The 24082-nt window shown below is 47.3% G+C and overlaps 1 protein-coding gene across 1 annotated transcript in view; it reads right to left on the bottom strand.

The window, feature by feature from the left end:
- Positions 1-24082, bottom strand: part of LOC138553514 (integrin alpha-X-like) — a 1247842-nt gene that overhangs the window by 953649 nt on the left and 270111 nt on the right. Inside the window, exon 3 of the mRNA XM_069642543.1 lies at positions 11148-11251. Coding sequence (XP_069498644.1) covers positions 11148-11251 — 104 coding nt within the window. The remainder of the gene's footprint in view (positions 1-11147; positions 11252-24082) is intronic.

Below are 24082 nucleotides of genomic sequence, written 5' to 3'. Positions count from 1 at the left end.
GAGTGCAATCATCGCTTAATAGTAGCTGGAGATGTGTCATCCCCTCCCAGAGTGCTATGTGCCCAACAGAGGTACAAACATTGGAGCAACGGATACACTACTACAGTAACCAATGCACCGTAGTAGCAAGAGTGGCATAGCGAAAAGTGCAGCACGACTGGTTGGCGTGGGAGAGCATAACCCACTCGAGGAGCAATACAGATGCATCCCAGCACTGGAATGACATCTGGGAAGGCATTCAGCGGAGACTAGTTGGCAGGGGGGGCACCGGGCACCCCAAACGAACAGGACACACGACAAGCTCACCACCCGGCAGGGCTCACCACCAGGCCCGCCAGAACTAACGTTGAGGTGGGTCGCACTGCCTAACCCAACAGACCATAGTATACAACAAACTGTGGTTGCCCCTATCAAGAGGAGCAAATAGGCAGCGGGGGTCGGGGGAACCACGTTGGGAAGGGCAGACCTGCCCACAGAGACTACAGCTCTATAAGTGCGTAAGAGGGGCAGAGCACCTCAACCAACGAGGGTGCCGCATACCAGGCACCCGAGACAAATCAGTGAGGGCATAGGGGAGGCCCGGTGAAGGAGGAAGAGGAGAGTGTCACGTCGGTCAGTAAAGAATGCCGAGAAAATCGAAAGGGGGAAGAGGCAGACAAACCAGCATTGAACCTTTTGGCAGGAAGTCAAGGGCCAACCTACTCCGTCTGACGCAGCCATGGCCTCGTTCAGCGCTGTACAGCAGGTGGAGGGCGAGAGTGGAAGCCCAATATTGGACGCTATAGTGGCCCTGAAGGCGTCCCTGGAAAACGAGGTAGACACGGCCATAGCGGCCCTGAAGACATCCCTAGAAAACAAGATGGATACAGTAATGGTGGACGTGGGCCTTCTCCGACAAGATGCATGGAACCTGGCCGACCGTGTGGGTACGACCGAGCAACAGGTCCAGCAAAACACTACCAACGTTGCAACCACCTGGACCCAAATGTCAGACATTGGACTGCCAGAATTACATCAAGAACCTGCTGTTGCATGAGATCGGGCGGGGGCACTGTCCCAAGGCTTTGTAGTGGAGAGAGCCCATAGAGCCCTGACCAGACAGCCCCAACCAGGGGCTCCTCCTAGGCTGATGATCGCAAGAAGAATGAACTTCAAAGATAGAGATACAATATTGACATTCTCTAGAGAAGGGGGGGTGATAACCAGAAATTCCTCCAGAATAGTGATTTACCCAGACTATACCATCCTGGTCCAGAGACAACGCTCTCGATACGGACCCACCAAGGCAGCGGATATACGCTATATGCTCCTGTACCTAGCAAAACTGAAGGTGATACGAGAGGGCATATCGCATTTCTTCGAGACAACGGAGGAGGCCCAGACATGGATGGACCAACAGGGCATCCCACAAGAGAGCCAACAACGAGAATCTACCCAGGGGTCAGCAGGAGTGAGCCTACCATGGGAGGATGGTCCCGACACTATAGACATTAGGCAAGCCGGAAGAAATATGACTAAAGGAGCAACGAGATTCGCTATTCCCATGGATGGCGACGAGGCACACAACCCCAAGATTTTTGTTAGTTATGATGTCAGTTTTAAGGTATCAGGCTTCCGTGATCCGCCCCTACCTCAGTGGGCATAGCAAGAGATGCAGCGAGGCCCGAGCAAGGGGAGGATGGCTGGGCATCTGGATAATAGTTAAGGTTAGATTGCAGTTAGATAGGAGGAGTGAAGCACGAGTGGGGAAGAAAGCACCAAGCAACAGGAACGAAGCGCAAATGGCAGGCGGACGAACACATATCCCGATGAAGGCTACCGAGGAAGCACAACAAGGTGGCAAGCCCGCAACAAATCCACACAAGTAAGACTCGGCACTTACAGGGAGGGCGGGCGCACCCCATGCAGTGGAGGATAGAACAAGAATTTCCACCAGCAGACATAAGCCGACAGGAGGGCCTATGGGAACAGATGGGCCACGGGACAATGCAACCAAATGGGGCAAGAAAAAGCGGTCATAGCCACCTGGAACATTGGGGGACTAAACGCTTATGTCAAGAGATTAAGGGTCTACGCCTGGCTGAATAGAGCAAAAGTACAAATTGCCATGCTCCAAGAAACACATTTGATGTTTGATAGCGGAAAAGCAAACAAAGATAGCAAAGAAATGGGGAGGACAATGTATAACTCAACATACTCAAACTATGCCAGAGGAGTTCTGACATAGATAAATCTGGGAGTTCCCTTCAAACTAATAAAACAGGAGAGGGATATGGAAGGCAGAATGGTGATCGTACACAGAATGTTGGAGAACAAAGAGGTGTGCCTGATAAACTCACATGCCCCCAACCATGATGCGACAGAGTTCTTTAAGACGATTACACCCCGGCTAGCCCCCTACAGAGGAGCGACATACATATGGGCAGGAGATTTCAACTGTACGCTGAACCCACTGTTGGATAGGTCTGACAGCAGGCAGAAGAAACTAGCCTCGCCGGCCAGGGCCCTACAGAAGACCCTAGACCAGCTGGAACTGGAAGACGTCTGGAGGAAGGTACATGCCGATACCAGGGGATACACACACTATTGCGCCCCAGACGGCACACACACCTGTATAGATTATTTATTCACGGGCAGGGAGTTCCTTGAGGAATTCACAGGGATACAGATTAAGGCGAGAACGCTATCCGATCACGCCCCGATGGTGGCGACATGGACATGCATATACAGAGGAGCCCCTATAGCCACCTGGAGACTGAGGGCAGAGGCACTGACAGATGTGACTTTCCAAGAATATATTAGAGAGGCCATAAAGGACTATTTTGACCATAATGTGGGGAGCGTGGACAAGCTTTCAAGGTGGTGGTCAGTGGACCAGCGATAGGCAAGGCAGGTGGACTTGGGGGGTCCATTACAGCTGAACTGGGGGAAATAGAAAAGAAAATAGAACGGGAAGAAGCACAGGCGGGGTAGGAGGGGGAAGAACCAGAGGAGCTCACAGCGCTGTGATTGCAATGTTAGGCAATCTGGGAAAAAATGGGCTCATTAGACTATGGGAAGTATGTACAGAGACTGCACGCTGAAGGGGACAAACCTGGTAGGCTTCTAGCCTGGCTCACTAAACAAGAGAACAGGCACAAACCAATAACCGCAACTAGGGATGAGCAAGGCGGGGAAGTGAGGACCCAAGACGGGATTAATGGAGTGTTCTTGCGGTTCTATGAAGAACTGTATTCCGGGAAACAGATAGCAGAAGCAGGAGATATAACTGATGCCCTAGGGGAAATTCCCCTCCCCAGTTTATCGGAGGTGCAGGTGCAGACATTGGATGCACCCTTTATGCTAGATGAGCTGACTGCTGTGATAGCTGAACTGCCAACAGGCAAATCCACAAGACCGGATGGGTTACCCGGGGAATTCTATAAGAAATACAAGGATACCTTGGCCCCATGGCTGCTAGAGATGTTTCAGGAGGCATATGAGAAGGGAAGGTTGCCACAGAGCTTATCAGAATCGGTCATCAAACCTATATTGAAACCGGGGAAGCCGCCTCTTGAGTGTGGCTCCTATAGACGGATTGCCCTGACCAATCAGGACTCAAAAATCCTGACCACAGCCCTAGCGAATCGACTCAAGTGGGTAATATTCACTCTGGTACACCCAGATCAAACGGGACATGTACCAGGGAGAAACACATCATGGAATCTGCGCAGACTCCATCACGTTATTGAGAGCACAGAACAGAAACAGGGGGACTGCGCGGTAGCGTCGCTAGACACCATTAAGGCATTCAACTCAGTGAACTGGTATTGGCTCCTGGGGGCTCTTGCCCATTTTGGGATAGGGGAGGGGTACCTCTGCTGAATACGGCTTCTTTACAGTGATCCCACAGCAAGGGTGAAAACAGGTAGGCACATCTCGGAGGGGTGGAAGATTGGCAGGGTTACAAAGCAGGGGTGTCCACTATTCCCAATGTTATATACACTGGCTTTGGAGCCATTTGCCATTTTCCTTAGGGAAGAGTACGGGAACGCAGGAATAGAAATAGATGGGGTGGTACACTTAATTTCAATATATGCTGATGACATATTCCTCTATGTTGGGAATCCGAGGGAAAATGTGGCAGATCTACTAGAAGCATTGGGGGCATTTGCCAGACTGTCGGGCATCACGATCAACAAGGGGAATTCCTTGCGCTTCACCCTGGCAGGCCTGAGGAAGGCCGCCCCTGACCAGTTACAGAGTCTAGGATTCACATGGACACCAACCATTTTCCGCTAATTGGGAGTGGATATACACCACAGCATCACAGCAACGCACAGGGCTAACCACACACACGGCTAACCACACACACGGCTAACACACCGGCGGCCTTAGCCTCTGGGGATGATAGGGAGAGCAGCCCTACTGAAGAGGACGGTCCTGCCCCGCCTACTGTATTACTTCACTAATATCCCATTTAACATCGCCTGCCCCTTCTTTAGACAGCTACACATACTGGCAAGAGAGGGCCTGTGGGGAGGGGGAGGAACAGGATAGCGCTGAACACACTACAGAGGGATTATGAGAGCGGAGGGATCAGGTTGCCAGACTTTGTACGCTACTATCTGGCGGAACAACTCCAAATCGTTGTAAAATGGTTGAGGGATGACATCAATAGATAGACACGCTTTTTCAGCCAGCAATACGACACTATTACCTGAGGGAGTTCCCATGGATGCACAAAGCCTTAGCCAAACCCCTCTCTACTACATTTCAACTGGGCCTGACCCTTTGGAGGAGAGCGTGGAAGATGCCAGGGGCACGGGACCCCTACTCTGGACAAATCCCCCGGGCGGGACTAGTCGACATCCACACAGCGTCCCTGACAATTTACCACACGCAGACGGAAGACAAAGGAGTTGCATAGACCGGAGACCTATGGAAAGATGGACAGTGGGTGGATTTTCAGACTTTGATGGATGAACAGGGAGTACACATCGGACAATTCCTATCATACAATAGTACGATACAGAGGATCAAGATGAGGTGGAGGACATTGCCGGGAGAAGGGGACAGTGAGGGAGTACTGGATGCGTGGTTCGATGTGTCGGAGGGAGGACACACAATATCCAGACTCTATGAACAGCTCCTGCGTAGCGATAATGAGAGGGTGTTGCAAGCAAGAGCTAGATGGGAAGAGGAACTCCACAGAACCTTCACTGATGAGGAGTGGAGCAGGACACTTCAGTATGCCAAAGAAGTCTCCAGAAATGCGAGATTCAAGCAAATGCAGCTTTACCTCATGCACAGGGCATACCTCACACCCGAGAGAATGTCGCACATGAGACACGATCAAGCCCGAAGCTGCCCACGTTGTGCGACAGAAGAGGCGGATATGACACATATGTTCTGGTCCTGCCCAGTGATGCTTCACTTCTGGGACACAGTGAAAAAAGAGGGCGGAGGCAGGAGGGATTGAAATGCAAGCGTGGTCGCCGGAATCTAATCTCCTGGGGCTGTTCCAGGGGACACATATAGCGAAAGTGAAAGATGTAATGTGTTTTCTGGCGAACCGCCGCATTGCGATGGCATGGAACTCAGGCACAGGGCCATCAGTAGAAATGTGGTGGGCAGACCTGAAAAAATGGACAATAGCGGAAACATCAGTATGGACCAGTATGATGCAGAGGGGAGAGGGGGAGAGTGGGGCCAAACTACTTGCATGGAATTCTCTCATAAAGGACCTGTTTAACAGCACAGAAGGGCACGACACCACATGCGATAGTGGGCCGGAGGAGGATTGAATTCCCGGTGACAATGTAAGCGAGGGAACTCTGTGGGGGCACCGGACATGCCGCAAGGGGCCTAATGCGGGAGTCAGGGATGATCCAACACTGAACATTATGGACAGACAAGGAGGGAACCGAGCCAATGCGCCAGGGAGAAGGATGATAGAGTGCGGAACCCAACACGAAGTGCCAGTTGAAGTGCAGTGTTTGTTATGAGTTGGAAATTAATAAAGAGTTTAAAAAATAAAAAAAACAGTAGCGGCAGGTGCCAGAGTCTCCCTTCTTCCTCCATAGCAACTGCTGCTGGCGATCTCTGCAGCTCCTCCCTGCTGTTCTAATGGCCTGCACCTGAGGGGGCCTTATATATTCAAAGGCCCCGCTCAGGTGTGGGTCATTAGAACCACTAGACTGCATCTTGAAGTTTATAGCCTCTGAGTCCCTCTTCATTGTTCCAGTACTTAGGGCATTGTGGGACTTGAAGTTCCCAATGTACGGATTACCTTTCCCTTTATGAATACCAATTTTAGTTTTACTGATTTGGTCTGGGTATTACATAGACCTCTAAAGAAGCATTTTAAAGGGTTCAGGGTTGGCCCAGATTTGAGGGAGAGTTATGTTCATTAAAGGTCTGGATATTAAAGTTATGATTTCCACATATATCTTGTTACATACGTGAGCTTTTACTATCATCAATATGGGTAACTGCATGAAGGGGAGTCTTACTCTGGAAACAAGCCATTAAATGTTCAGGCATTGTAGAAATCTCCCCCTCTGAAGACGACAAATATTGTGTCCCTCCCAACTTCCTCCTGTTCCTCTGGGGCACTTCTCCTCCCAGGTGATCCAACCGGCAAATACCACCCTCAGGACTAGGATCAGGAAATGTCTCACTTCCTGTGGCCACCTGGGTGGAGACTTTAGGTAGGGATTATGTGAGGATTCCGTAGCATGCATTACTGCACGCAGAGTCTTTCCTCTTCTGTGCGTGCCCAATGCTGCTTTATGTGTCCCTCGCCCTGTGGCCTCACTAGTTCCTCACTGCCGTCTGCGCCTCTGCCCTGGGGGTTTACCATGGCCTCTTCTTACATGCTCCTTCCTATCAGCCCAGTTATCACAAGCGTGTGCCACGCGAAGCTCAGCTGCTTACCAGCTGCTATTGTGGGTCCTTCTATTCCTCTCCGTTGGCGTCCCCGCTATCGCTGTTCTCCTACTTACTGCTCACGTTTCCTTCTCCGGCAATAGGTCACTGCCACCGCAGGATCACTTTCCAGATTCAGTGCTGTGTCAAAAAGGCCTGTCTCACACCACACCTGGCGCCTTCTTGTGCGAGGCGATCTTGGCAAGCTGCTCCATCTATCTGTATTCTGAGGTGCCTGCGAATGCTTCCTTCTGTATCACGTCACAGGGCTCAGTAATAAACCTCCAATTTGTGCTGTACCGTGCCTGGGCAACTTTAACAGTCTCAGGGGGCTTATTCCATGGGAGCTTCGCTGCTACATGTCCTCACATCATGCCTGCTGGCCATACCCCCTCCTTCATTTCCTTAATGTGGCCAGAGATGGGAGGATAATGATGGAGATGGATAGTGGTGGCAAAGCAGATGAGATGTGCAAACATGCTTCACCTTTGATAAGGACCTGATAGAAGAGATTCCAATAAAAGGGGTTGGACGCGCTTCCGATATTCGTACCCATCCAAGTGAAACTAGAGACCCAATCTCAACTACACTGTTTTACAGGTAGGGCCCCGACTGGAGTAACCGTTATCGTACAGGTTGTGCAATTCATCTTGTATAACCTCACACATAAATTAAGGCACTAATGTAAGGCTCAATGTTGCACCCTTTGCCAAACAGATTGCGTAATCCTGTTGCACAATCTCACATGTACTACTTAATGACTTCCATCATGGAATATATTTACATGTTTAGTCTTTGATTACTTTTTAATGCGAAATATCCCTAATTTTACACCCCCCACCATGACAAATCCCACCTCAAAATCTGGGACATGAAACAGGCTGTTTTAAAACTGAATGTTCTGTGGTATTTAAAAGAATACATGACGAAATCAGCGGTGGTCCCCTAACTTGCAAGGCTGTCGAAGTTATCAAGAATATTCCACCTAAATATAGGTACATTTAGACCAAAAATAAAACACAACCTGTCTGCTATTGTCTCACTAATGTTTACATGCATAATAAGCACAAACATCCAAACATATAAAAGTAAATATATGAATTACTATTCTAGATAAAGGAATACAATCTTCTCCAATATAATCATACTTATTGACATTGGTTGTTTGATTTCAAAAGACAAAACCATTATTAGAATAAAGTTTGAAACAAAACAATTAATTTCGTTTTCTCTGAAACCATTGACAAGTGTTGGCATCATTGAGAAATATTGCACATATGACTTTATACTAGGACTGATAAAACCCGAACATATGCACCAGTATCTGTGGCACGACATTGGTTACTAGCTTGAGCATAGACGCAAGAAAGTTTTGTGGCGTTGACTTGGGTACAGTTGTTCTAAAGGGTTTGGTTAAGGAATCCTATTTCTTTGAGGAATGCTGAGACGGTAATGCCTAACTCCTTCACTACTATTTAGGAATTAGGTCCACCCTCTCAACACCCCATTTCACTATGTTCATTAAGGAATAGATTTCTATTACTTTACTGACTAAGACAGACACCAATCACAAAGGCTTGTCACTCTACATTTCAATTTGGGATTATCAATCGCAATGCACATACTCCTTGTACTATATTCCCTCTTTCAATGACACCGTTCATAAGCAGGGGTTACCCAAAATACTTGCAATTGCTGTTTGGTATTTAATTAATTATTGGGCTATTTGTTTAAATGCTCTGAGATTACTGCACTCACTTATGAATTGCCTTTCAAATGCATAGGACAGGCATGGACATCAACAAGCCCTGGGCCATTTAGGCCCTTCCTTTCAGTCTATTATCTGCTCAAACATTCCACTCATTTAAACTGATTTTGTCTTAGGAAAAGCCTCTGCATTCAACCCCATCTGGAAAAGACTGTATTGAAGGTGATTTTCCATCATCGACATACAGGAGAAGTCAAACTCAGCTTTTTTCCTATCAGACGGGCTCTCTTACTTTATGGCTTTCCCAAAGCTCCCCTTCCTTCCTATGTGTTGGAGTTCTAATACCTAGCAAATTGACCCACTCAGCATCACTTGCTGCAAAAGTTTGTATTAGGGCGGGACCTGTGATTGGCTCCCTTTGTCTACTCACACTTACTAGGATCTTTCTCTTTGCTTTGCTTGGCCAATTGAAGTATTTGTGTATAAGGGGGTGTGTTAGCTATGATGTAGCCCTCCCCATAAGAATGCAAAATCAAAATTGGACTGAAATATAGATATTTCTTTTATAACTTCTGATAGGGACCTATGCCATTAAAAATAATTGTATATTCAAATTAATAAGAATATTCTGAATCCGGGGACATTATTTATATGTGTGTTACTTTGTAGTACCCAGTTATTAAAATGTGCACATTTATCAATAATTCTAACATTTTAATATGTCATTTCTATATGTAAATTGCTTTCCATTTTACCCCCAATTTAGATCTGTGTCTCTTTTTCAAATCTGAGAAATGATTCTAAACCTAGAGTCAATAATGTATTTCCCACTTCTCACATTCAATTTTTGGATACACGTTTTACTGAACAATCCAGCTTGAATCCTAGTCTTTGTGTTGATCCCTTTTTATCACTTGAATCCATCTACTGAGACAGATATCCTGTATAAAAAAGGGATCATCTTAATAGGTTGAATTGAGAGAGCAGATGCATTCTGCCTGTGGCCTTACTGATCTGCCAGGGTCAGAGGGTTGGGTTTGTTCGAAGCCTCTGCTATTAAGAATGCACTTTACTAATACACAAGACACTGAACTTGTTGACCTTCAAATCAGCTTAAAAAAAGTGACCATGAAAACCCTGAATTTCGAATTCATTTTTTCTTTTTTTGTATTTTACGGGCATGCCTTTGCCCTGGGTACACACACCTGTGCCATTAAAATGGATCAAAGTAAATGTAATGTGTCTGTGAATTCCTAATGTCAAGAAGGCTGACTTCTGCAGAAACATACAGTGTGTGTGAACCAGAGTTCACAGCTCTAGGTTCATAGTGCATGAAGCTACATGAGATATTCTATCACATGTAACAGAGTTATGCTATTGACTCTGTCTTTATTTACAGTAGCACTCAAATAACAGTTCATAACTATACAAAACCTCCCATTTGCTTTGCATTTAACATTTGGTCTGTCTTTTTCTTTTAGAATATCAAAATACAAGTGCACAGTATAACAGTATAACATATTCTCGTTTTACATATCTGCAAAAATACATCTGCTCCTTTGTTTTTGCTAATTTAATTTTAGAATGAAATACTTGGTCTTGTTATGTTTAACATTAGTTTACATGATAGTTCAATGCAACGCCATTCCGATTACACATGGTTTTATGAAAAGCTTTACATTCAATCAAATATTTTTAACAAATCAAGGCACCTTTTAAATACACATTGCTGTCAAGATGCACAAATGGAGCTTTCCTTTAATTTAATTGTCATGAAGTGGTGGAGCTATAATTATATTCCTGTTCAGTGCAGGAATGGATGCAAGGACCCACATTGCTTATAAATCAAGAGGCTGAAGGTCCACTTGGTTAAGGCACTCGATTACACCAGGAGCTGACTTACAGCTGAAATGAACCCAATACATTTCAGAAGACTACTAAGAAATAACAATGGTGTCCAATTAAAAGCACAGATCTTGCACAAGAGAGATCTCAGGGAGGGTAGAGGTGGTGTTATTTTGAGTGAGGAGGGGCAGGTCATACATAGGAATATTCATAGGGACTAGCATGTCCATCTGTGGTCAATAGGTTGGTTTAAGACAAACAACACCTACAGGTTGTGTGTTATTCCTCACACCCTTTCTCTCTACTATCTTCACACAAAACGCCAATACGTTTTGCTCATAGGCAGCAGTTGCAGCGCCACCTAATAGCAGACACTAAAAAAAGATTGAGGGCACCTGCACTCCATCTCAATGGAGTGTTGCACTCTCACTTCGTCCAAAACATTCCAAGAAATGTACAATTGGCAGATGAGCATTTCACATGATCCACTTCATGATCACATTTCTTTTGTCAGGAAAGTAAGAATTTATGAAATGATCTACTAGTGCTCCCTGTTCTACACCCGCCTCATGATCCTGTACTTTATGGCTCAGGAGAGAGGCGAAGCGTGGCAGGGAGGATGACAGGAGCCGTTTAGTCTCTCCAAATTTTGCTACAACGCTCAATGGAATTAGATTTTACTCACGTGGGATGTTGATGGGTTGACATGTCCCAGAGGCATGATCACATTGGTATAGCACGCCGGTTTCATTGATGCTGCGTTTCTGGAAGGGAGCACTAACGATGACCCTGGGAAAATGAGCAAGGCAGGTAAGTGTGCTGGCTTCCCTTTAGGAATATATTACCTTATTTATTTTCTCAGTGTGATTACCACAATTCAAATGTATACCTCTATGTGAGCAATTCAGCTGTGCTTGAAAGTCTCATATCCCAGCATGCAGCAATCAGGTTGTCCAGTACATTGCTCCCTTATTCTAGGCTAGCACACTTTTTTATGATAAACACAACATAGTCAAGAAGCATGTGATAATGGCAAGCGTCATAGAGGAAGCTGACAACTGGGACTATGATGACAATGTGGCCATTTACTAAGCCAGTGGGTGGTGGTGAACAGCAAAGACTTTGTTTGGATAACCTATATTTACAAAATATACAAGATAGCATTAATAATATAATACCAGAATGAACATAGTCATAGGCCAGCAACAAACATATCTGCTATTGAGCTAGACCTTCTGGGGAAGGAGACCTTGCTACATGGATGTCATTTCTTAATCAGATCTGTTGCAAGATGCATGCGCTGCAACACCTGGGATGGGTTCATCTCAATCTAGAGCTAAAAGGGATCCAGATGTACAGGCTCAGAGTCGTCTCATCACCTGTTGGATATCCGTCTCTGCTCCATTACTTTGGGGGTCATTTTCAAATGGATGGTGAGCAAAATGAAAGCATAAAGGTGCCTTTATGCTTTCGTTTTACACTCCATATCGTATTCCTGTTGTTGCAAGGCGTAGGAATACAGCAAAGCAGAGTTTAAGATAATATTAGTATGAGTAATGGACTCAGACAAGCATAGTGTTTTAGTAGAAAGTGTACTACTCCGAACCATGAGTGGATGAGTTAACATTGATTTGGGTGGACAGCATGTAATTGAGTAAGGCTGGACGGCTGAAGATGGCTGATAAGGAACAAGTTACTTACCTGTAACTGTTGTTCTCCAGCATGGGTCTGGCATGGATTCACATGCTCATGAATATTCCCCGTCGTCAGGCTGGGAATCCTCGGTAAAGAAAAAATCAGTTTCAGTTTCGTTAATTAACTGTCTTTCTACTATTAACCAATCACTGATCTCTGGGTCATACTGCCCCCAGCCAATGACTGCCCTCTACCTAAGCCCCACCTCTGGCAGCCATCTTCATATTTAGCAGCACGTAAAGCGGCAATAGGACCAAGAGAAGAGCCGCAGAGGGGTTGAAGGGAGGGTTTGCATGTGAATCCATGCCAGACCCATGCTGGAGAACAACAGTTACAGGTAAGTAACTTGTTCCTTCTCCAGCATGGGGTCTGGCATGGATTCACATGCTCATGAATCCAAGAATACATAGCGGTACCACATGCACAACCACAGGAGATGGCAAGGCTCAACATTAAGCATATCAACAACTCAAGATTAAGCATCTCTTACCTCCTTACCAGGCTCCCCTTCAAGCGAATAGGTTGTGCAGCACTGCTTGGCTGACTCTGGACTCCTCCCTGGAATCCCGGTCACACCAGACAGGAACACTGTGGTAGCAGCGATCATTCTAGTCGAATGGGCTCTCGGACAGCCGGGCAATGGTCAGTTTGCCAACCGGTGACAGTGCATGATGTAGCGGGATAGCCACCTGGAAATGGAAGCCTTCGAGAGGGCCTTCCCTTGGTTCACAGGGCCAAAGTTCACAAACAGCTGTGAAGTCTTTGGAAAACTCTTTGTGCGGTCCACGTAGAACTTCAGCGCTCTAGCCACATCCAGCGAGTGCAAGGTCCTCTCAGCCGGTGACAAAGGTGACAGGAAGAAAACAGGTAACACCAAGGGCTCGTTGAGATGGAAGTCCGACGGCACCTTGGGCAGGAAGGAGGAGTGTGTCCTCAGCACTACCCTTGTCTCGTGGAATGTCAGATATGGAGGCTTACAAGAGAGGGCCTGGATCTCTCCCACTCATCGTGCAGAGGTGATGGTCACAAGAAAAGCTGTCTTCCACGATAGGAACTTCAGCGGCACCGAATGCAAGGGCTCGAACAGGGGACCCATGAGCATGGTCAGCACTATGTTGAGCCCCCATGCCGGGGACGAGGCTCTCACCGGCAGAAACGAGCGGAACAGTCCCTTCATGAACTTCTTCACCAGGCGATGAGACCATAGCGACGACCGCCCCGGAGTTCTAGTGTAGAGGGAGATAGCCGCCAGATGGATTTTGATGGAGGCATGTTCCAGCCCCGCCTTGGCCAGCGACAGCAGGTACAGCAGCACTTGAGGGGCTGTGATCCGTAGAGGGTTGATCTTTTGTGCACGGCACCAGACAGAGAACCTCTTCCACTTACGTCCGTAGCACTTAAGAGTCGAGGACGCCCTGGCCTTTGCAAGAACCTCCTTGCAGTCCGCTGGGATGTTGTAGCCTCTAATATCTAGTGCTGCAGGCGCCAAGCCGGCAGGCTCAGTGATCCCGGGTCGTGATGTAGGATGGAGCCTCCTTCCCAGGCAAGAAGATCCCCGTCCGTCGGCAGTTTGACTGGTGGAGACGCTGACATGTCCAGAAGGTCTGGGAACCATATCTGCCTCGGCCACGCCAGTGCGACGAGGATCATCCTGCACCGGGACCGTCTGAGTTGACTAATGAGTGGCAGAAGTAGCGGCAATGCATACAGGAACAGGCCGTCCCAGGGGAAGTAGAATGCATCACCCATGCTCCCTGACTGGGGATCCCTGCTGGCGAACCTCTGGCACTTGGTGTTCGTCACCATCGCAAACAGATCGATCTGGGGATTGCCCCACCGTCGCAATAGGATATCTACTGGATCCTGCCGAAGTTCCTACTCGTGGCAAGAGAGCAGCTCCCTGCCGAGTGAGTCGGCGACAGTGTTTTTCACTCCTGCCAGATGAAAGGGTACTAGGAACATCCCTTAGGCGACGGCCCACTGCCACAGATCCTGCGCTTCTTGGATAGGGCTGGGGATCTGGTACCTCCCTGCTTCCGGATGTAAAACATTGTGGTGGTGTTGTCAGTGAAGATCTGCACCACTTTGCCCTTGAGGGACGAAAGGAAAGACCCGAGAGCCCAGAACACGGCCTGGAGCTCCAGGATGTTGATGTGCAGGGACCTCTCCCCCGGGAGCCATAGGCCTCTTGTGTGGAGATCTCCGGTGTATGCTCCCCATCCCTCCAGGGAGGTGTCCGTCGTCACCGTTTCCTGGTGCGCTGGGGTCTGGAAGTCCATGCCTGCCACGAGATGCGCGCAGATGCCCCACCACCGGATTGCTTGACGGAAAGTCTTGTTGAGCGGGATCTTGTCTTCGAAGTTTCCCATCACTTGCATTCACCGGGCGTCGAAGAATTCCTGCAGTAGCCACGTCTACAACTTGCACAGACGCAAGAGGAAGATGCAAGATGACATCATGCCGAGCAGGGATTTGATGGACCTCACCTTGGCCACTTCCATGGTCAATAGCCGTTGTATCTTGCCTAGGATGGCCCTCGTCCTTTCCTCCAACGGTGAGGTCAACGGTGCCACTGTGTCGAGTCTGGCCCCCAGGAACAGGGTGTCATGCGATGGTACCAAATGGGATTTCGCAAAGTTGATAGAGAATCCCAGTTCTGTGAGCAGGAGGACTGTCTTCATCGTGTGGTCGACGGCGAGTTCTCTTGACCTTGCTCGGATGAGCCAATCGTCCAGGTATGGATATACATGGATCCCCTGCAGGCGCAGGCGCACCGCTACCGGTGCCAGGCACTTGGTAAAGACCCCTGAGCCGACTTCAACCCGAAGGGCAGGGCTTTGAACTGGTAGTGCCGCCCTTGGACCACGAACCGTAGGAACTTTCGATGTCCTTTGTGTATGGGGATGTGAAAGTAAGCATCCTCCAAGTCCAGCAACGACAGAAAGTCGCCTTCCTCCAGCTGTCCCAGCAGGTGCTGAAGGGTAACCATCCGGAACTTCTGTGCTTTGATGTATTTGTTGAGACGTCGAAGGTCCAGGATAGGCCGCCAGCCCCCGGTCTTCTTTCGGACGAGGAAGTACCGCGAGTATACTCCGGAGCCCCGGAGTCTCTTGGGGACGAGTTCTATCGCGCCCTTTCTCAGCATGGCTCGTACCTCCAGAAGCAGCTGTGGAATGTGGATTTCTTTCCTGGCCACAGGTGGGAAATGGGGACATTTCCTTTGCAACTCCAGAGTGTGCCCGGGGGCCAGGGCATCCAGCACCCAGCGGTCGGTGGAGATGGACTCCCACATGCTATGAATTTCGCCAGCCGGCCTCCCACCGGGGTGCGTAGTGAGGGCCCGACGCCACGGCCGTTCAGTCCTGTTTCGCCGATGCCTTGCCACCCTGGGTTCCTTGGCGACTACGGTAACCACCAGTCTTGGTGCGGCCTCTGTAAGCTTCCTGCGACGAGGAACGGGCAGCTTGTCGGTACGACGATGCACTGCTGCCGAATCCTTTGGAGGCACCTTGTTTGCCTCCGGGGGTCCGAAAGGACATCCGTCACTGATGGAGAGTGCCTAAGGCACGGGCCGTCTCGGTGTCTGCTTTGATGGCCTGCAGACTCTCGTCCACCGCTTTCCCGAACAGGTTGTTCCCGTCGAAGGGCATGTCCAGTACCGTGGTGTGCACGTCTTGAAGGAAATCGGTGGCCCTGACCCAACTGCGCCGGCGTAGTCAAACTCTGTTGCCCATCTGACGAAATCCGGTATCGCTGATGTCCAGGGCTACCGTGATGGCATGATCCGACGCCACGTCGCCTTCTTGCAGTATTTCCAGGGCCTCTGCCCTCTTGTCGTCCGGGAGGAAGTCCAGGATAGGGGCGATCTTGTACCACAGCTCCCCATCATAGTGGGCCACGATTGCAAGGGCGTTGGCCGCCTTGATGGTAGTCGACGATATGACTCGACGTCCCATGGCGTCTAACTTCTTTCCCTCGCTGTCCGGCGGGGAGATGAAGGATGACGTTGTCGCCCAGCCGCTTTCTTCTTGGCTGCCACTGAGACTACGGAATCTGTGGTCAGTTGAGGCACATAGGCACCGAGTCCGCAACCCGGTACTTCTTTTCGTACTGGTCTCTCTTCGCAGGGGCCGTGGACGGGTTCTTCAGAAGGGACAGTCCTTCGTCCCATATGTCATCCAACAGCGGGACTGAGAGTACCGTTTTCCTCTTGGCTTCCCGTCGTTGGTAAAGAAACCCCCCTTTCTTCTGTTCCTCGGGGCACAGCTGGAAAAGCTCTGAGGCCCTGGCGATCATGGCGTGAAAGGAGCCAATTTTGTCAGGGGGTCCCCGGGGGGAGGTGCCTGGAGATCCATTCCATCGCCGCCACCGTCGTCAGTCCCCATTGTCACCATCTCTGTCCTCGTCTGTCTCGTCCCTCGGCGGAGGGGATGGGGGTGAAGGCTGGAAGGGAGTGGGAGGATGGACTCTCCTCTGCTTGTTCGGCGGGCTCCCCAATGGTACAGGCGCCGCTGGATCGTCCGCTGGGAGTAACGGCAACCTTGTCCTTATCTCCGTACACAGGGTCTGCAAAGCCATCAAGATTGCTCCTTTATTGTCCTGTGGCGTCGGATGGGGCCCTCCACGGCCGCGGTTCCTCGTCATCTCCACCGTCGCTCTCTACATCCGCCTCGTCAGGATCCTTCCCGTAGGCCCTGGCCTCCTCGAACTTCTTGTCCAGGATAGCTTTGAAGCCAGCCAGCTCATCCTCGGAGGAGGTATCTGCGCCCGTTAGGGCCACTTTGCCCCCCCTCTTTCTCGACCCGGGGTTTCACGGGGGTCTTCTCGATGGGCTGGAAAGATGATTCCCTCCGGGGTGGCAGGGACACTCTACGCCCGGAGATCGTCTCCACTGGGGTAGCCTCCATAGCGTTCGCCAGGGCCGCCACGACTCCCTCAATCGAGGCCTTAGCTGGGTGAATCAGGGCCTTTAGTACCTTGGGCGCGTCTTAGGCCTTCACCTTAGGGGGGGGTCACCGCCCTGTTCCCCCTTGGCTTTCTGCGTCGGGATCGACCGGGGCTTCTCCCGAAGTTTACCCGGGTTCTCAGACTTTCTTTACACCAAGCCAAAGTGCTGGCTCGTGGATGATGGCGTCGGTGACATCGCGCCCTGCTTGGCAGCCGAGGAGCCCGAACCAACAGCGCTCCCGGTGCCCGCAGACTTGCACTGATTTGCCTTTTGTTGGGCCCCCATCACCGGAGCGCCCTCAAAGGACTTAGAAGACCGCTTAGACTTCTTCTCACCTGCTGCGGGGCTCTTCCCCTACAGCCAGTTGGTGAGCCGAGTACGACGGTCCTTCATTGTCCGGGAGAACATGTTCTTACAGAACGCACAATCCTCCTCCACGTGCGACTTTTCGGCGTGAAGGCAGTAGAGGCACCGGGAGTGCTCTTCTTCCTTGGAGACATTCTGTAATCCATATCCTGGGCAATTCCTGAACAGTTTGGATCCAGTAGGTGTCGAATCTCCCTTGTCCTGGGCCATGTCCAAATCTGGGTAGGCCTCGAAGGTCTTCCGGAATCCTCCAAGAAGTTGAATTTGACAGAAATCCACCCCTGAGGGGCGTAGAAAAAATCTGAAACGGGTCCCTGTTGATCGGAAGAAGAATCGGTGGAGCTTGAGGCTCGACTGACCGAAAAAATGAAAAAAACGCAAAACACAGTTTGAAAAAACGCAAAACACAGTTAAAGCTCGAGAGCGCAGCACAAAGACTCCCAACACTTGAACGTGCGGTAGCAATCTGAAGATGGCTGCCAGAGGAAGGGGCTTAGGTAGAGGGCAGTCATTGGCTGGGGGCAGTATGACCCAGAGACCAGTGATTGGTTAATAGTAGAAAGACAGTTCAGAAACGCAACTGAAACTGATTTTTTCCTTACCGAGGATTCCCAGCCTGACGACGGGGAATATTCATGAGCATGTGAATCCCTGCCAGACCCCAGGCTGGAGAAAATTGTAGTTTCACTTTCTGGGCATTTAAAAACAAGTTTCAAATTCCCTCAGGCCTACAGTAGTTGTTTAACACTGCATATAAAAAGGGTCTGCATTGACATGTGCAGTCTCTTCAGGGGTGGAGGACTGGATGTGAGGTGAGGGATAAATATGCTGCCCCCCCTGACACCAGATGAAAGAAAAGACGGCAGGAGCAGGCATGCAGGAAGACAATGATGGCAGTGTGCCACTTACTGCTGGAATAGAGCGCACAGGCAGCTAGGAGGACAAGGAGACAAAGGAATCAGATCGAATACAGTAGAAGAGGCTCCAGATCAGAGCCCAGAAATGGTCACCAGCTGCCTGCACTCAATTGCTACCCCGAATCCAAAATACATGTATAGCCCGACATGTAGGTCTTGACAATCCCATCTTACTTACATAACATATTTAGCAATAGTGGTCTTACATAGAATTGAGACACTGTAGGTGAACTAAAGTCCAGAAGACCTGGAATGAAGACGGCAGAGACTGGAAAAAGCAAACAATATGCACTGAGTATACGGACTGATAAAGGCTTGCTATGGTAATTTCTTTGGGTAAATGAAGTTTGTTTTGGACTCTAGAATTCCATGGTAATGTTAGGCACTTAATATGGACTCAAAGGAACAGACTACTAATTGCTCTCAAAACACACAGCTATGATATGATATGATATGATATGGCATTTATAACGCGCCCATACACGTGTGTCAATCCTGGGGTCCATTTGTCTGTGACTCCCTTTGAGAGGCCACGGTGACTGATTGGACAGAAGGACTCAGAACTAGTCTCAGCATCAGGGAAACCGAGCTGCAGCTCTGGGACATATTGCTTGCACAGAAAAGATTTTAAGAATATTCACTTGAATACTGCTTACGGTCTAAAACACGTGAAATGAAAGGCCTGAACAAAATAATGTACAGCACAAAGTTATAACGGTACCATATACTGTTCCTTCATGCACGAGAATAGTCAACAAAATTGTTATTTCAGCATTATTGGCACTTTAACATGAAGTCTTCATTTCCAATGAACACTTCATGTTAAAGTCTACACCAGTGTGGAAAGTGACGTTTGCTTACTGGTATTATGAGGCTGCACTTCACTCCGTAGGTTCCATGCTGGCCCAGGTTAACAAAATAAATGTGGGTGTCAGCACTGAGCTAACGTTTAAATAAGTGATTATAGCAGAGACTGTGTAGTGTCCCACATGCCTTGGTGACAGGACTTCTCTCCCCAAACCCATGTACTTATAACACAGATGGTTACTTTATAGCTATACCAGATTATTGCCGGGCTGGTTTTTGGCCAGTTTCAAGATATGCTTCGGCCTCCATTTCATTTACAGCCATTACTAGCCATGATCTAAAAATGGCAGAGAGCTGCTGGGATTGTTGGTGGAGAGTGAACTGCTGGTGTCCCCTTCCTGCGCGACATGAGCAACTGACCATGGGCTTGAAGCAGAAGGGGTGGAATAGCTAGTCAGTGCTCTTGGGAGTATCATAGGGGGAGAGTAGGGTCGGAGCTGGGACCAGACCTGCAGTATTGATGCACCACTGGGATGTTGAGGAGCCCATTTGCAACACTGATGAGATGTTGGGGAGAACAAGTGAAACCTCTGTAAATAATTTGCTGCTTGGATGCCACATGGTGACCATTTCAACCTCATCAACGGACTCCAACAGGGAGGGTCAAAATAAGAAAAGGTGGAGCTCTGTGTAGGCATGCCCATGCATCTGATGATGGCCCTGTGCCATGAAGTGCTATGTTCTGGGAGAATAACATGCAAACCTTTAGCTGCTATGTTACTGAGTGGAACTTTTCTTGGTGGGAGATTTTGCATTACCATCTGAAGATGTTTTTGCAAAGTGGATACCGCTGTGTTCACAATTCCCCGGTCATTGGGCTGGTCTGTTCCATCATCCCATGTGCAACAGAGTACTAGCTCAATGTGTGTATGTTGTTTCACCAAGCAAGCAGACTGGAACAGGCACTTGTGTTGGACTCAACAGAGTATGAGCCAACTAATTTGGGCTAATTTCGGGCCTTACAAGAGCCAAAGGCTGACCATGGGCAACAGATCCTGAGCTGGTCTTTTGGGTACTGTTGCTGTCCTAAACACCCACCAGGCACCAAAAACTGCCTGTGTTGCATGCTATAAATTTAAACCTAGAGAAGGGTGTGGAAGATCAATGAGAGACATATTTGCCTGAAGCCATGTTCTTCTGCCTGTGATCCAGGTTAAAATCTTCAGTCAATGAAAACACAGCCAACAAAATAAAAGCCACATGGATCGGAAGATATACTGTGCTATGAGGAGATAACTGTTGGTGAAAATGGAGATTGACTGAATGTATAGCCAGAGGTGCCGGAATGGTGCCTTGCTTCATTAATTTGTTATGTTTCTCTTCAATTTCTATGAGAAGGTATGCCAGTAAAATGAAGGTCGCCACCTTCTCACCTGAGAGACAGCACCTGATAAATGATGCCTATTTTTCCAACAAACGTCTAATCAATATTGGAATTGCATAGGTCAATATATGCTCAAGGCCCAAAGGCTGGGTGTTAACCATGGACAACAATAAATTCTGAAAGCCCTATTCATAATAAAACTCTATTTTCATGTGGTTCCTTACTGCATTTAAACAATATACTGTTCATAGCTCCATAAATAAGGAATGTGGGGTCAGTGAATTCAGAGCAGTATTGCATCTAATTCGTAACACCATTCCATGCAAATAATGGAGAGCACAAATGCAGGAAAAGATAAGGACATGTGCCGGTCTACACAGTGTGCAGGAAATGCGACCACACAAAAGAAATCCGAGTGCCAGTTCTTACATTATCCAGAAGAAATTGTTACGTTTATAAGAGAGCTTAATGTATTCACCTGTAAATTCATAAGCCAAAATGTTGGTATGTGTTTTCAAATGAAGCATCAGAGTGCACAATTGTATTATTATATAAAGTTTTGCCATGTAATTTCAACTGAAAAGTCATATTGTTCCAGGCAAGTCATCTTGCAGTGCAGTTCATCTATTTATAAAAGAAGAAGTCCTGACTCAAATCGTTTAACCTAGGAACGTGAAATTTGGAAAGTACATTGTTTTCATGATGTAGGCACCCACTAAGGAAGGATTCGTGGAAATTCCATCCCTAAGGGGGTGAAAAGGGGTGGTGAATTTTTGACTGACACATCAACACCCAGCTGAAACCGTTTAACGTAGGAACGTGAAATGTGGAAGGTACATTGTTTTCATGATGTAGGCACCAACTAAGGAAGGATTTTGGGAAGTTTCGTCTTTAAGGGGGTCAAAAGGGTTTGACTATTTTTATGAAGATACCTATATCTCAAAAACCAAAGATGTTACAGATGTGAAAACTGGTATTCAGATTCTTCTTCAAAAATAGAGAAACACGTGTTTTACCATTTTCCAAAAATCCAGTTAGGGGAGGTGGAAAAGGGGGGTGAACTTTTTGGGAAGGATACCCATATCTCACAAACCAAAGATGTTACAAAAGTAAAAATTCACATTTTAAATCTTCATTATAAAGTATGTTTCCGAACTGCTTCTTAAAATTGGTAATGGAGAGTATCCTGTAATTGAGAGCAAAAATATCATTGCTTACAACCCACTGTCAGGGTTGCGACTGTTCGTCGATCACAGTCCACCACATTATTGAGGTGGAGGCTTCCCTGGAAGCTAACAGGGGGCTTGCCATCATTACACAGCAAGAACTACATCTCCCTTGACTCCTATGGGCGCTGACTCCTGTCACATGATAAATGCACGTCTGGCTTCCAGATGCTGTTAGGAAACGTTTTGTGAACTTTCTATTTATTCCCTGACTTGTGATGGCTCTGGTGCTTCTAGACTGACTCAGTAACTGGCTCTTGTTCATACTTGTTTTGTGTTGCATCTTGACTACCTGTCCCTGGATTGCCTTTCTGGACTACCCCCTTGCACTGGCACCTTTGTACTTTTGTTTCTCTGGCTTTTTTGAACCAAGCTTTTTTTTCCCGGCTTGTGCTCTTGGATTAACCTTTGAAGTTGGTGTTTCTATGAACATTTTATCTGGTCATTGGAAACGTGCTCATCCTGTTTTAGAAAGGGAGCGCATTATTGTTCAACTCATGGCCAGGTTTTTTTCTAGTGTGGTTTTGCCAATACTAATTTGCCGGAGAACCTGACAACATGCACATTTTTTGTTTAGCCCTGCATATGTTTGTTGGAAAGGCTTAAAGTCCGAGGAGATTAGCTTGGCCATCTGGAGATATCCCGATTCATGTATCTTGCACCAGAGAAACACATTAAAATCCCTATAACAAAGTGGTTAATGAGATGCCCCACCCATAAGTGCCCATCCTAAGAAAAACATTCTCAGAAAAATACACTTAAATATTCCAAATAGTTCTAAACAACGGTCTTCTCAAGAGATATAATCTAAAGCGTTCTCATAACATGAGGTCCTGCTTTACAGCCCAATGGCCATTAAAAGGCCAGAATGCACTGAAGGTCTCACATTTGACATTAGCTCTCCCCATAAAATAGAAACAAAGGAGGCCTTCAGCCAACCCTATTAATCACTGATTCAAGGTTTTAGAAAGGGACCTCTGAGAGCTTCTCGCATGATATTGTGCTGATACAAACAGAAATATAATGGGCCATTTGAACTAACATAGTACATGTATTAAAATACAACATTTAGCTCTAACTCCACAACCATATTAGCTGTGAAACTGTGGGATTGTCCTCTACAAAATTAGACCAAGCACAATATGTGAGGATTTTAATAATTAATGAAATTATAAACATTAATAATTCACTCATATTTCATCTTCATACTCATGTTTGTTATCTCCGAAAATTCATGAGGATTGTGGGAATCCAGAAATCCAGATTTTGTCTACGTGTCATGTTGCGGCAAGGAGATATGGAACACATATAATTTTTAGTTCATAATTGTCCAAAGTGTACAGCCCACACTGGTATACAGTGTTTATATCGAATGATTTAATATCGAAACCTGTTTCCTTGAAAATCTTTTATTGAAATACTTATATAGCTAATGCTTTTTATATTGAACTATTTTATCTTGAAAACCAACTAATATGCTAATATTGTAACAATGCATAAATATGATAAATGTTTCTTAAATTGCAATATCTTTTTGTCCACTTGGTGTCGCTCTTTCGGCCATTTTTTTCATTAGGATGTATAGGATCCATTGTGGCCATTTTGGATTTCTTCCGGCGGAGTCAATGGAGCGTTTATCTGGAGTTCCTGCTTTTTTCTGTTTTCGGGCTGTTTATTTAGATTTATTTTGTACTTTTCCTTGGATGATTTGCACCATTTTTGGATTGATTTCTAGGGTTTGTGTGTGTCTTTCATGGAACTCGCCTCGGAATTCCCAAACCGTGTTTTGTATCTGTTTTTTTGTTTGTTTACCTTTTCAATACTTTTTGGGTGATTTTTGACCTTGGATTCTTGGATTGATTGCACTCTTTTGAATTTGGCTGTGAATTTTTCTTCGTGTGAATTTTGGGTCTTTGAGTTTGGGAGTTTGCAGTGGTAAGTGAAAAATTAGTTTTCTAACACTTTATGTTAAATGCAATATTGTTTAAATAGGCAATTTTTCCCTGTTTTTTTAATGACAGCACTGTGATGCTGGAAATGCATCGGAGGGACAGGGCCTCCGTATCCTTGTCATTTACTGCTTTTTATCATGTGTTCTGTCGTGTTTTCCGCACAGGAGTTCATGTGGGACTCCTGGCAGTGCAGCTCTCTCTGTTGGTTTGGTGTACATACCCATGGTATACCCTTAAGGCACCCATGGGTGGGGGTACAACCCTGTGCCCCTAGTGTATGTTTATGGACACCTGTGTGTGGCCCACAGAGCAGGGTATGCCCAGG

The sequence above is a fragment of the Ambystoma mexicanum genome, unplaced genomic scaffold (assembly GCF_040938575.1).
Source record: "Ambystoma mexicanum isolate Mex_15411 unplaced genomic scaffold, UKY_AmexF1_1 Mex_scaf11, whole genome shotgun sequence".
Taxonomy (NCBI): Eukaryota; Metazoa; Chordata; class Amphibia; order Caudata; family Ambystomatidae; genus Ambystoma; species Ambystoma mexicanum.
Note: the sequence above shows the minus strand (reverse complement) of the source record. Positions and strands in the feature narration are given on the sequence as shown.